Source organism: Antrostomus carolinensis, unplaced genomic scaffold (assembly GCF_000700745.2).
Source record: "Antrostomus carolinensis isolate BGI_N321 unplaced genomic scaffold, ASM70074v2 scaffold11390, whole genome shotgun sequence".
In the NCBI taxonomy this organism is placed as follows: Eukaryota; Metazoa; Chordata; class Aves; order Caprimulgiformes; family Caprimulgidae; genus Antrostomus; species Antrostomus carolinensis.
This window is the reverse complement of record NW_010286588.1, coordinates 1-14782: the sequence shown is the minus strand read 5'-3', so window position 1 is coordinate 14782 and position 14782 is coordinate 1. Positions and strand designations below refer to the sequence as shown.

The 14782-nt window shown below is 40.4% G+C and overlaps 1 protein-coding gene across 1 annotated transcript in view; it reads left to right on the top strand.

The window, feature by feature from the left end:
* Positions 1–14640, top strand: part of ACVR2A (activin A receptor type 2A) — a gene marked incomplete at both ends in the record, with an annotated part of 29467 nt that extends 14827 nt beyond the window's left edge. The window contains 6 exons of the mRNA XM_029087142.1: positions 5245–5388; positions 6651–6794; positions 8441–8586; positions 9777–9891; positions 11968–12106; positions 14510–14640. Of these exons, the coding sequence (XP_028942975.1) occupies positions 5245–5388; positions 6651–6794; positions 8441–8586; positions 9777–9891; positions 11968–12106; positions 14510–14640 (819 nt within the window). The remainder of the gene's footprint in view (positions 1–5244; positions 5389–6650; positions 6795–8440; positions 8587–9776; positions 9892–11967; positions 12107–14509) is intronic.
* Between the last annotated feature and the right edge of the window lie 142 nt (positions 14641–14782).

Here is a 14782-nt window from a genome sequence, read left to right as displayed (position 1 = left end):
GAAATATTGCACCATTTAGCAAGGAAAACTTCCACGTGCTCTGGAAGTCTGATAACTTGTTTATATTTTGGAGTCAGGAATGAGAATTGTGTCTGTTATACAACCCCCTTTGGATAATTGGGGGTTTTTTCCCTTTGTTGTACATGGTGAATCACCTGATTCAGTTGCCACATGAGATCCACGACTGGAGAGAAACTCAAGTGCCGACAGTCTGTGTTGGGGAAAGTCTCTAAACAAGCTGTTCAGTTGGTTTATTTTAATGGATTTGTAGTTTCATGTTTGTTAAACTTATCTCTGATCTTGAGAACCTTTCTTGAAGACACTTCAGGAAACCTGTTTCTGGAAGTTACCATTCTTTAATGAATATTTTTCCCTCTGTTCTCTTCCCGGTATGACTAGTGTGTACTTCCTGACAGCAACTCCCAGCTGTACAAACAAGAACCAAAAAGCCCTGATTGAGATTTGAAAACACAGAATCCCAGAGCTGCCTCAGTTGGCAAAGCCCTTTCAGATCATGGAGTCCAACCATGAACCCAACACTGACAAGTCCCCTATGACTAACCCATGTCCCTCAGCACTATGTCTACACAACTCTTCAATCCCTCCAGGGATGGGGACTCCACCACTGCCCTGGGCAACCCCTTCCAATGCCTCAGAACCCTTGCAGCAAAGAAATTCTTCCTCACATCCCATCTCAACTGCCCTGGCCACAACTGGAGCCCATTTCCTCTTGTTCCATCACTGGTCCCTTGGTTATATTACAGTGTACGACATAACTAGATGTCCATGAGTTTGAGGTCACCACACAACCCAAACTAAGGGTTTTAACGATCCGTGGCTTTGTGCTACAGGAAAAGCCGAGTTGTCTGTGAGTGCTCTGCATCCTGTGACCCAGACAGTTCAAGTAGAATCATAGAATCATAGAATGGTCTGGGTTGGAAGGGACCTTAAAGCTCATCCAGTCCCAACCCCCCTGCCAGCAGCAGGGACACCTTCCACTAGACCAGGTTGCTCAAAGCCTCATCCAGCCTGGCCTTCAACACTTCCAGGGAGGAGCATCCACAACTTCCTTGGGCAACCTGTTCCAGTGTCTGACCACCCTCACAGTGAAGAATTTCTTCCTAATATCTAATCTAAACCTGCCCTCTTTCAGCTTAAACCCATTTCCCCTTGCTTCTGCTTTTTACCTGGCAGCGGGTCATTGTGCAGCAGGAGCGTTCCTGGTGCCTTTGCTGACTGCCCCAGGGTTAGGACAGGGCCTGTGTTTGGTGGAGAACTGACAATGAGGTTACACGGGCCAGTGGCTCACTGCTCCCAAACGAGAGCGCTGCTTCCTTCTGCCTCGCCGTGCTGCTTCTGTTAACCAGCACCATGGTACAGACTGATTCAATTTGCTAAATTACCAGAAAATTAATCTGATTTTAAATATAAATAAATAAAAACTTTTTGGCCATCTAGCACGTTGCCTCGATTTGCTGTGTGTGTGGTCAAACAAGTACCAGGATCAGCCCAAGGGAAGGGACAGGGAAAGCTCAGGAATGGGGAATTGGGTCCTTTTTGACAGCTGTGGCAAGCTGTTAGACTAATATATCCATATTATATCTTTACTCACATTATATCATCATCCTCGGCGCCACAGAGATGATTTGAACAAGCCATACAAAAATAATTATGCCCGTGGCACGTTAAACATTTTTGCTTCGAAGTAGAGCAAGTTGAAAATACCATCGAGGAATGTTACTGTATAAAAATAGTACCTGTAGTTTTAGAGTCAGTGCCTGTTGATTTTAACCAAGTTGTTTAGGGAAAAAAAAATCAGAAAAAACCTGGAAAACTATTCTTTTTAGTTCTGTTACCAGAAGGCAATTAGATTTTCCATTTTAAATTGGGATTTGTTTTGATTTGTGTGTGTGGGGGGGGGTGTGTGTTGCTTCTTCATAAGAAGGCTGGAAGTTTTTGACTTCATAGCAATGTTCCAACACGAGAAGGAAATGTGCAGGGAGCCACAGCTAGAGAAGGTAGTGGGAATAGAGCTGTGGTTCTATTAACTCAGAACCACAGTGTGTTTATAGTGTGTTAATGAATAATTTTTAAATGCCAGGATTTTCTAGGAAATACGAAATCCAGGTGTATGAAAAATATTGTGGTCTAATGTGAGAGTAAGAAGCACCAGTGTTCACTGGCCAGTTTGTACTGGGGAGTTACTGCCTCTCTCGTGATAGATGCCGTAATTTGTTTTTTATCAAATCTTTGAGAAGTATTCAATGGTCATTTGCTTGATGATTGAGAAAAAATTCATATAGTGTGCTTTGAAATACAGGCAGATGTTTTGGGTGGTGGGTGTGGAAAGGAAGCAGAATTGTTCTAGCCACTACATCAAAGTGATTTTGGGGGTTTCACTTCCCACAAATCATTCTCTTAATTTAGGCAAGGGTTCAAAAGTTTAAAAAGTTGTCTGATTAACTGATGTTAAATCCCCAGATGCTGTACAGTGCTCAGGATTCTTAAAAATAACAGGGTTTTTGGGTTTTTTACAAGTTAAGTAGGCTCTTGTGAGTAAACTTGGGCATCTTGTTTCTAGTTTTATTACAAATTGAGGACAGTGATTTCCCTGGTGCCTGAAATATTCATAAAGGGCTTTGGCACTGAGTGAAAGGCAGCACGGGAGGGAAAACTCAGCTCTTCATTTTCCTTGTTGTTGTTTGTCCAGCTTAAACCCAGCAATTGTGATGTTCCAACTTTAATTATCTATCACTGTCGTCTTTGCAAAAGGATTTCATACTTTTTTTTTAAGATAGTATTGTAATGTGTCTCTAATTTGATTTTCAAACATGATATTTTCTTTTACATTTATTAATTTCTGGAATTAGAGTTTTTGAAATGGCTTAGCTATAAATTTGTCTTTCTCTTAAACTTGTTCTTTTTGAAGGATGTATTTGTTGATTAGTAAGAAAACATATATATATATATAGGATATATTTGTTGCTTAATAAGAAACAAGAGAATGGTTATTTATTCTTGTGCTTAGGCTACTCAAAGCTTGGATACAGAAGCACTTGTCACCATTCTCACAATAGTAAAATACGCTTAAAACCACAGTTGTTCAGAAAATGTGTCTTTAGCATGCACAAGGTTTTTATGTCGCTAACTGAAGTGCTCAGATACTTAATTATTGAGCACTCTCGTTTGTTTCATAGAGGCAACTACTGCAGTGGTTTTCGTTCTTCCTCTTTAAAACAGCGTTACAGCTGTGACCGGGAGAAAATAGAGAATTTGGAGGGAGGTTTTTTTAACAGTAGACTTAGGGTTTGGGGTTTTTTTGTTGTATACTGACTGCAGTGTGACTGTAATTTAAAAGCAATAGCTGCCTTTCATAGAATCCCAGACTGGTTTGGGTTGGAAGGGACCTTAAAGCTCATCCAGTCCCAACCCCCCTGCCATCAGCAGGGACACCTTCCACTAGACCAGGTTGCTCAAAGCCTCATCCAACCTGGCCTTCAACACTTCCAGGGAGGAGCAGCCACAGCTCCTCTGGACAACCTGGGACACTGTCTCTCCACCCTCACAGACAAGAATTTCTTCCTCAGATCTCATCTCAATCTACTCTTGTCCTGTGTATAACCATCACCCCTTGTCCTGTGTATAACCATCACCCCTTGTTCTGTAGCTCTCTGCCCTTGTCAAAAGTCCCTTCATTTGTATGTTTGGTTTTTTCTATGTCATATGACATAGAAAAATGGTACAATTGTGGTCTCCATGGACCTGCACTCCCACTAAAAGCAGCCGTTCACCCTCTTCCCATCTGCAGTCTCGCAGTCTGCCCCACGCTGTCACCTCTGGCACTGGCATTTGCAGTTCTCTTCAGTAATTTGGGCTGAGGAACGAGTCGTGGTTTAAACTAATTCAGGGGGATGTGGAGGGAAGGTGGTGACAGTTTTGGCTTCTCGTGGTGACAGTATTGGTACTTCTGCCCAGTGACCACACCAGAACTTGACTTATTTTCCTGCAGAAAACAGGGATCGGACAGAAGCCATCGTGTTTCTCTGGTTCTGGGCACAGGGTAACATTCTTTGATGCAGAGGCACATGAACATGGGTCTGATGCATTTGCTCACGGTAGGGAAGAAGCTTACAAACCACTCCAACATGATGGATTGGAGAGAAAAGAACAGCCCAGAGACAAGCTCATCTTTGGCAACAAAGTTGAATATCTACTTGTTATATTCAGATGATGTGTATGATACAGAGTATGTAGGAGATGTATAAAATATAAAATACAAGACATGCAGTAAGCTGTCACATCTTCTTTCCTGGAAAGGGAAGTTATTCAGTCTCTATTAAGGCTGGTGGTTGTACACGTAGCTGTATGGAAGCTCTGTCTCACTTGCAGTTGTACTTCCCAGCTTGCGGCGTCTTGTGTGAACAGGAATTGTTGGGCTGGCCCTTCAGGAGAGTAAAAACACCGTAAGAGAATCTCTTCCATTTGATTCCAGTTCTGTTGCTGGGGTGCAGCCAGGTGCTCACATTTCAGGCACACGTTGCTGATGTACAGTAGCAACAGTTGGGAGCAACAGAAGCCGATCAGTAGGTTGACACATCGGTGCTGTGGTTGCTCACGCCGCCCCGTTCGTGTCGCCGGCAGGACTCAGTGCTGAGATGATGGTGTTTGGTTTCCTGTGCCAAACATCTGCACTGTGCACGTGGCTCAGTGACTTCCGAATGGAAAAACATTAGTTACCTCCTGGAAGACCTGGTAGTGACATGGCCTGGCTACATACTGGCCTGCAACCTTCTGTCCCCAGGAAGCAGTGGAGCTTTTAAAGTAGGGTTGTGATGGTACCAGCTCAACTCCAAACCAGTAGATAAGTGCAGAGAGTGAGGGGTTTCAAAAACCCTTAAACATATCAAAGGTGCTCATTTTAATTCTGTCAATTAAAAAAGTACCAAGTAAAGCTTGATTATCATTGTTTTTTAATTTCTGCTGTGCTTTTCCCACTGGGTCGGACAGATTTGTACTGTCACCGTTGTCACGCTCTCACTTGCACGTTAATTCTGAGCGTGTTTGACAATCTCATTTTCTTTCCCTGTGGAGAAGAGTTGCTGGTTTGTTTCTGGTTTGTGTGGGGGAATTTGTTGCAAGGGGGTTGGGTATGTGATACCGAATCTCTCTCAGTTGACAAGCCTTTATTTCTAGCGCTGCCATCATAGATAGCACATCCAATTAACGGTTCTAATCTGATTTCAGGATCCTGGACCACCACCACCTTCACCGTTGATGGGTTTGAAGCCGTTGCAGTTACTAGAGATCAAAGCCAGGGGAAGATTTGGATGTGTATGGAAAGCTCAACTGCTAAATGAGTATGTTGCGGTCAAAATATTCCCTATCCAGGTAAGCAGAAGTTTTTAGTGTCCTGTGTCCATCATAATGTCACAAACCAGCTTTTCTAGTCACAATATTTTAGAGAATTTTCAATATTTACCATAAATCAACATAGTCCAAAGAAATTCTTAAATGCAGGAAATGTTTTGAGCTGAAAAATTTGCAGAGGGAGTTTTATTGAATTAAAATAAGTATTTTAATGCAGCAAATGTAGTATTGAGACATAAACTCTGTGAAGTTTAGATATGTTCCTAGTCATAAAACTAAGTATTTGGCAGGAGTAGTTTTAAGCAGCTCTCTCACATCTCTCAATCAGTTGGGAAGAATTTGTTAATATTTTTCAAATTAAATTGTACTTGGAAGGAACGTCCTGAAATGCAATCCCAGAAGGTGATTGTTCCAATTAAACATGCCTCAATTAAGTGAAATAATGTTTATCTCCCAGCAAGTGCCCTCTGAAAACCATGTTTTAGAAAAGACTGTGCTTATAATTTTAAGATCCAGTCTAGTTAAAGAATACCAAGTGATCATACACAGTGATATTAGATTTTACATCAATTAAAAACACCCATTGCTACTTGAGGAGCAGAAATGCTCTTGTGTTTTCTGATGATTACCCAATAAATCGGCAGGTTGTTGTTCTTCGAGGAGAAATGGGATGTATTTATGCTGGTTTCAGGCAGCAGCACAACATAAATTAAATCTGAGACTTTCTTCGTTCTTTTAATTGGAGGAAAACCTATTTCTAATTCTTTATGTGGGTCTAGAAGATTAATAAAATATAAAAATTGAACCATAATGTTAAGACTGAAGCAATTGTAATGATTTGCAGTATGTAGACTCCAGTCCTCTCTTTGTTTCCATGGCTCACATCTGTGATAGCTGATGTCATTTTCAACAGTTGATGTCTGTTTACAACAAATTTTAAGTTTTTCAGAAGATTTTCTGCTATATTTTAATATTAATACATCCCAAAAAAGTGAGTTTTTCATATTTTGGTATATGTTAGGTCAGTAGTTTGTAACAGAAGTATTTTTATTAGTCTAAACGTTTGTAATTTTAAAATAATCATATTGTTAATAGTATACACTGTACTTTCCTTTAGGTAATAAATCCTGGCTTGCCAAAAGAAAAAGAAAAGAATAAAAAAAGAATAAAAATAATTAGTAACTTTGACTGATCACTTAAAATTGCACAGGAGGTTACAGGAGGAAACTTCTGTCAGGGACAGCAGTTCTTATTGTCATTATTTTGTGTGTTTTTGTTTAAAGGACAAGCAATCCTGGCAGAACGAATATGAAATTTACAGTTTACCTGGAATGAAGCACGACAATATTCTGCAGTTCATCGGTGCAGAGAAACGAGGCACCAGCATCGATGTGGATCTCTGGTTAATTACAGCATTTCATGAAAAGGTGTGTTTAGTTCTCACTGTAGTGTCTTTTTTTTTTTTTTAGCATTATTGTAGATGAAGAAATTTGTCACAAATGTGAACTTTAGACAGTTAAGGAGTAAAATGTTTTAAATTAAATATTATTTAATAAATTTCAAGTCTTTTTCCTTACTCTTTTCATTGGATATGAATTTAAATTTATTTTCAGCCAGCTGAGAAAATTGTCATCAGCCTTTAATAGGGGAGTTATTTTAGAAAATAAAAAATTATTCTTTTTTCTTTTGCTTTTTAGAATGTTTGTTTTTCAATATCCCCCATCTAAATCTCCCTAAATTAAATAATCTCCATCTTGCAAAGATATGTCTGTAAGAAAGAAGTAATATTTTATCACTTGTATTGTGATAACCACAATAAGAAGCATAAATATATGTAACGAAGAAAATGTTCACTGTTTTATTTTGTCCACTTAGGAGTTTTTTGGGGGTTTTTTTTGTTTTTTAACTCATGTAACTGTCACAGATATAAGTACAAAGAGCAAAAAAGTCTCATTTGAGAAAATATAAACGTGTCTAATATGGATATGCTGATGCATCGAGGCTGGGTCACAGATCATATTTCTAGTGCTGAACGTTGCATTCTTCATTCTGGCATTTTTGTCCCCCTGATGCCTCTGCTTTAATCATTTAGAAAACTAAAACTATCCAACTACTTAAGATTTTTGACAGACCTTCACAATCAAATAGATAATATCAAACTAATTTACCTTTCTGAAAGGTTATTGCCATATTTTTTTAATTTTTTTTTTAATTATTTTTTTTGTCTAAGAGCTTTAAAAATCTTGTTACTGTTACCCTGATGGAAAATAAGAATTTTTAAATTTCCTGTTTAAAGTGTAGCCTCTGCGCTCGGACAGCGCTTTGTTCATTTTCCCCTTTGTGTTGGATTTTCACACAGTAACATGACACACTGACATCTCACAAACTGGATAATATGCAGATCCATGGAAATATGTGCTTTAAGCTGACTACATTTTTACTTTACATTATCTCTTTATATTTATTCAGAGTATGTATTTCATTCTGAAATTCTCTTGTGAAACTGGAGTTTACCGTTGCTGGTCCGTAAGAAAAAGACTTAGAATTAAAGGTTTTAGAGAATGGTCGTAACACAGTTGAGCAGGATTCTTGAAGGTGAATCTCACTTGTAATTTCCTGTAATTTTCCTATAAATCAGCTTCCTAAGAGCAGGGTGTTCTTTATAAAGAACTTAAATATTTTACTCCTGGCTCCCATTTCTGACGCTGACACTGACAGTTAAGCGCAGCTCGTTGGTAAGCATGTCGCTGAGCTGGGGTTCATTGTGCCGTTGGCTTGTTGAGGTGATGGGTGGATGCATCTTGATTCTATTCATGGGCTAGAGATGATGCAAAAGCTGATTTTTTAATATTTTTAAACCAGCAGTTGATTGTGTACACACACGTTTAATTATATGTGTACATACATGTTTAATTACATGTGTACACACACGTTTAATTACATGATCTATCAGCAAACAAAGGCACATGGGCACGTCACGTCCTTTAATGATGGAGCCCACACAGAAGTTTTCTTTAGGAGTAGATGAGTGTGAAATTGATCTTTTAATTGTCTTTCTTTTATTGCTCTGCAGGGTTCATTAACAGACTTTCTCAAAGCTAACGTGGTTTCTTGGAACGAGCTATGCCACATCGCTCAAACCATGGCTAGAGGCTTGGCTTATCTTCACGAGGACATACCAGGGCTAAAAGATGGACATAAACCTGCCATCTCACATAGGTATAGTAGCTGTGAAATATTGGTGTGTAACTGCTAATATTTAACCTTGAGGTTAAATATTAACAATGTATGAATCGTGGATAGATGGGAAATAGTCTAAATCCTCTGTGATATCTTCCTTCTAGAATTATCAAGAGCCTCATAATAAAAATCTGCTCAGCCTAAGCAAAAAAATCTAGCTGATGATTTATAGAACTGCATGAGGTGATTGTGGTAAATGTAATAATTAACTGTATTTTTTTAAAAAAGGAGTTTATTTAAGTACTATGCAATATATGAAATAATCAGCATTTAGAGAATTTTCAAAAAAATCTAGATAGTCCAAAGAAATTCTTAATTGCAGGAAATCTTTTGAGCTGAAAAGCATGCAGATGGAATTTTTGGGGGTTTTTTTTTTAATTAAAAGAAGTATTTTAACGCAGCAAACATATTATTGAATAATAATATAAAAATAATCAGCATTATCACTGTTTGAACCACCTGAAACACTTTCCTGTGTAACTTTAAGTAGTACCGAATGCCTTCAGACAGAAACATTTCCTGTCAGTGGTGTCAGGCCTTTCGCCGGGTGTAATCGCTGTTGTAGGTGTAGGAAGCTGGGAACAGAAGTAGGCAGCTGAAATTACAGCGGTAGCCAAAAGAAAAGATAAACATATAGAGTAAGAGCTGTACAGATTCTGCAGAATTTGGAATTTCATGAGCAAAACTGCTTGACTGATGGTGAAATGGGGGAGTACCCCCAGGGCAGGTGGAATCCTGGGATCGAGCCCGTGATCTTTTGTTTCTGCAGGAAATCGTGTGTCTGCTCGTTTGAAAAATGAATCTTGGTTGTGGCTAAGCATTTAGTTTCCCATTATTTAAACAAAGAAAATGTAGCTGTCATTAAAGTAGGCAGTAAATACGTTTTTATTCTATTTCTGTATCATACATGCTTATAAATGTGTGTGTATTTTAAAACTGGGCATAAAATGACAGTTCCAATGCGGCCTCAGAAGAATCACAGTGTGCAAGTGTACTCCTAGGTTTTATTATTATTATTTTGTCGTTTAAATGGGCTGCTTCTTTATATTTTTCTTTCCTTTCATATTATAATGTTCTTTGGTTTATTATATTACTTTTTCCTTAGAACTTTATATGGTATTTCATGTTCTAAATTTCTAATTTTTTAATATTTTTTTTTTCATTAAAAGGGACATCAAAAGCAAGAATGTGCTGCTGAAAAATAACCTTACAGCTTGTATTGCTGATTTTGGTCTAGCTTTAAAGTTTGAGGCTGGAAAGTCTGCAGGGGATACACATGGACAGGTAAATACCAGTTGTTTTCCAGAAATGATACAACTGTTAACTGTGTGTGAGTGGAAGTCGATAGTTCAGGTGTTCTTCACGCGCAGGAGACTGCAGCATCAGCCCGATTTTTGGTGACTTTTAAGGAGAATGACGATTTGCACTTTCCTCTCACAGGCTAAAAATGAAACAGTTCTTTAAATAATCACAGAATGTTGGGGATTGGAAGGGACCTCAAAAGATCATCCAGTCCAACCCCCCTGCCAGAGCAGGAACCTCAATGAGATCACACAGGAAGGCGTCCAGGCGGGTCTTGAATGTCTCCAGAGAAGGAGACTCCACACCCTCCCTGGGCAGCCTGTCCCAGGGCTCTGGCACCCTCACTGTAAAGAAGTTTCTTCTCAAGTTTAAGCAGAACCTCCTGTGTTCCAGCTCACACCCATTGCCCCTTGTCCTACCATTGGGCATCACTGAGAAGAGCCTGGCTCCATCCTCCTGACATTCACCCTGAACATATTTATAACCATTAATGAGGTCACCCCTCAGTCTCCTCTTCTCCAAGCTAAAGAGCCCCAGCTCCCTCAGCCTTTCCTCAGCAGGGAGATGCTCCACTCCCTTCATCATCTTGGTGGCTCTGTGCTGGACAAATCTTCAGCTGGGATGCAACAGCAGAAATGGGACTAGTTGTATCGACATGGGATTTGTGCTGAAGGAACAAGCAAGAGGAAACAAATCACAACCCAGTTTCTATCACCAACTAATGAGTGTGCTAAAGCTGTTACCACACCACCTCCTCATCACACTGATGCGACAAAGCAAGGAACTTTACTATTAAAAAAGAAATATGGAACCAGCCATCACAACCTTCTCCCCGCCAATCTCATTACACGGCCTTTCTCCCCTTTTATTTTCATTCTTACGAGGGGATTTGGATAAGAAAGAGTGGTCTTGCTATATTTTATTAATTGTTCTGGGGGTTGGAACTAGATGATCTTTAAGGTCCCTTCCAACCCAAACCATTCTGTGATTCTGTTCAGAAATTAAGACTTAAATTGTCAGCCAGCATCTTAACTTTCTGAGCCAGCAACAGTCACTTTCCTGAAACAACAGGAGTGTTGTGTGACACTTGTCCTACAACAGGGAACTGTTTTAAAATAACAAGTGTGAGCTTAGAGCATTGTGGTTTCTGGAAAACTAAATGTATTTAATTTTAGGCAGAAAAATTTATATTATTTTATTATTTTTATAATTTATAGTTGAGTGACAGAAATAAAATCTGTACAATAAGATTATAAAACCTCCTTGCTTAAAGAGAAACGTTGCTGTTACCATGAAGGTTTAAATAGTGGAAACATGTTCAGATATCAGAGAAGTTGTGATTTATTCAGAGATATAATTTCATCATTAACTGGGGTCGAAACAAATGGATATCCCCAAAGTTGGAATGTCGTGGCCAATGGATATCCCCAAAGTTGGAATGTGTAAGTGGTTTCATAGAACTGGGTTCTGTGAATCTACAGAGATCGCACTTTGGTTGCTAGTTTTTCCTTTGCTATTTTTATTACTGCTCCTGTCGTGAGGAGAAACAGAAGCACCTTTCACATCCTTTTGTGGAACTGCAGTAATTCTTTTGACATGAAAAAATAAGAATAATGGCCTTCCTGTAATCTGGGAGAAAATCATCAGATGGTTTGGGTGGGAAGGGACCTTTAGAGGTCATCTAGTCCAACCCCTCTGCAATGAGCAGAGACACCTTCCACTAGACCAGCTTGATAAAATAGGGAATGGCATTGATGAATATATTGAATTGTTATGCAAATGTGTCATTTTAAAATATATTCAGATTTTCCTGCTTTCTGAGTACCTTTCATAGGACCCAGTCTATATGATTGTTTCTAATTCACTCTTGGATATAAGGATACAAGAAACTTCCAGCACTTATTCCTAAGCAAGGATAAACGTGGTGATTTTTAATGTCTTAACAAACAAAATACTACTGGTCTACAGCGTTATTCTAACTGGGACCAGCTGGAGTGGTAATTGTGGTCATGTTGATTCTTAGCCTACAAATTTTTATGCTTTCCCTTTTTTTTCAAGGTTGGCACACGAAGGTATATGGCTCCTGAGGTACTAGAAGGTGCTATAAACTTCCAAAGGGATGCGTTCCTGAGAATAGACATGTATGCCATGGGATTGGTCCTCTGGGAATTGGCATCCCGCTGTACTGCCTCAGATGGTGAGCAACGTACTTCATCTGTGGAAATATTTAATGCAGTGTGTGAGAGGTGCTTTTAAAGCAAGAAATTGGGGAAGGTAGATAATGTGGATGTAATAAAATCTGGTGAGGATGGTAGTCTTGTGGAACACCAACATCATGGAGTCACTTTGTAATTTAGTCTCTTCAGTATCTGACATCCCAGGTAAGTTTTCTGATACATGGGTTGTATCTGGGTCATTTCTTCTCTGGGTCATGGGAAGGAAGAGAGAGAATTAGTGTGGAACTCCTCACCTAATATCATAGAATCACAGGATGTTGTGAGTGGGAAGGGACCCACCAGGATGATGGAGTCCAACTGCTGTCCCTGCACAGGACAATCCCAACGTTCAGATCTTGGCCAAATGCTGCTGGAATCTTGTCAGGCTTGATTTCTTCTGAGTTCAGCCAGATGGTCTCAGCACCAATCAGTTTCTCTTTAAAGTATCGCTGCTTTTCATAAACAGAAGCTCAGATGAGATGAACCTTGGTAACAAAGCCATCCCACCTGCACCCGCTCAGAAGCTGATACCTTCAGCTGTACACCTGAGCGTCTGGGGAGTGACCCCCCTTCTTGTGCTGCTGTGGACGATGTTGCAGACCCTTGTTAACGTCAGAGATCTCTCCCCAGGCTGGAAGGGAATACCAGGTGAAAAGACAGGGAGAATTTTCATAGGTCAACACGTGTTTTATTACAAAGAGCACTGATGCCATTAAAAATTTTCTAGTTGCTTGTAAGCACGTGCAGGACACCCCCTGGGCCCCCCTGAATCACGGTGAGCCACTCATCTCTGCAGCAGAGCTCAGTTGTCCACAGGGAGACGGAGAAAAGTCTGTGGTGTAACCACAGGTACCAGGGGGAGGCTCAGTGCCTCCCTACCCGCTTTTTCTCTCTCTTATCACCAATGTCACATTAATTCCGCTCATATGGATGTCAGAATTTCTAATTCATTGTTGATTGCTTAGAGGGTGAAAACACCTGAGAAACCTGCGCTGATACTCGTTAGGAAAACAGTTGTTTCCCTCCTAACACAAACTGTTAGATCCAGTTTTTAAACTCTTCTCAAGAAAAGATACCAGAGACCCCCTTTCAGGTATGAAAACTAGCCTGAAGTTTTGTAAATGGGACATTGTTTTGGGTGTGCAGAATAACTCAGGATTAATAAAGAACACGACAAAGGACAGGGCTCAGAAATGTTTGGGAGAAAGTTTCGGTGCAGTCTTTAAAGCAGCTGAATTCAGCTCAGTAAATGGGATGGTTTCACTTGGGTGGTGATGTCATTTGTCACAAAGCTCTCCAACGAGAGAGCTGCCCAGCGCAGCTGACACATACATCCCCATGGAAAAAGCCGGGATGTATAGGAGATATACGTCGTGGCCACAGGGTGCTTTTCCACTTCCAACGTTCCTTGTGAAGCAGAAGGCGCTGGGGGGATGTTAAGCTGTCTACTGACAGGATCTTGCACAAATCTCTGAGGCAGCTCCATGGTTTTCATTGATTGTTCATGCGTCAGTGTGCTGTGAAACATCTGGAGCTGCACCTCACTGGGAGGGTGCTGGAGATCTCTCTGGCACCCGTGGGTGTTATTGCAGAACATGAAGGAGGCATCAGGAAGGGAATGGAATGATGGGAATGTGATGGGACAAGAGGAAATGGGCTCCAGTTGTGGCCAGGGCAGTTGAGATGGGATGTGAGGAAGAATTTCTGTGCTGAAAGGGTTCTGAGGCATTGGAAGGGGTTGCCCAGGGCAGTGGTGGAGTCCCCATCCCTGGAGGGATTGAAGAGTCGTGTAGACATAGTGCTGAGGGACATGGGTTAGTCATAGGGGACTTGTCAGTGTTGGGTTCATGGTTGGACTCCATGATCTCGAAGGGCTTTTCCAATCCAGGCCATGCTGGGATGCTGTGAGATGAAGGGAAGCAGCTTTCCTCAGTCACAGCTTTGTGTCGCTGCACAGTCACAGCTGCTTTTCTCTCTGCAAACACGTGGTTGGGTTTGTTGAGGGTTTTTTGGGGCTCGTTTTTCTGTCTGTTTGTTTTCAGCAGGTACCTTGTTGGTTCCACTGATCCTCATCGGCCTCATCTGTACCAGACTCTTCATTTCTTCTCCTTTTTTTTTTTAGACTGTTGATCTAAGAGCACAAAATACATATTACAGGAGCATATAATTATATAACCTGTAGCTAAATAATCTGTAATTCAGCGTACAAAGCTCGTCCCTCTGATTCTGTTGAGGAATCAGCCAAAGTATTTAGTCCTGGATTGGAGGAGGAGCAGCAGTTGCTGTCGCAGCCTGGGCTGTGCGGCGTACGCGGTGCTGGAACCATTTTTTAACCCTTTTTTTAAAACCAAATTGATGGTTCTAACTTCTTTTTTTATCCCTAGGCCCAGTAGATGAGTACATGTTGCCATTTGAAGAAGAAATTGGCCAGCATCCCTCCCTGGAAGACATGCAGGAAGTGGTAGTTCATAAAAAGAAGAGACCCGTTTTACGAGAGTGTTGGCAGAAACATTCTGTAAGTCGTTACACGACCCAGCTCTTCAAAATCCTGTCACGATTTCAGTTCCAAATGTTGCTAATCCTGTGTTGTGTTCAGGATATTTTAGGTAGAATTTAATAAATTTAGTGTTTTAGGTGGAATTTAATAGAATTCAATG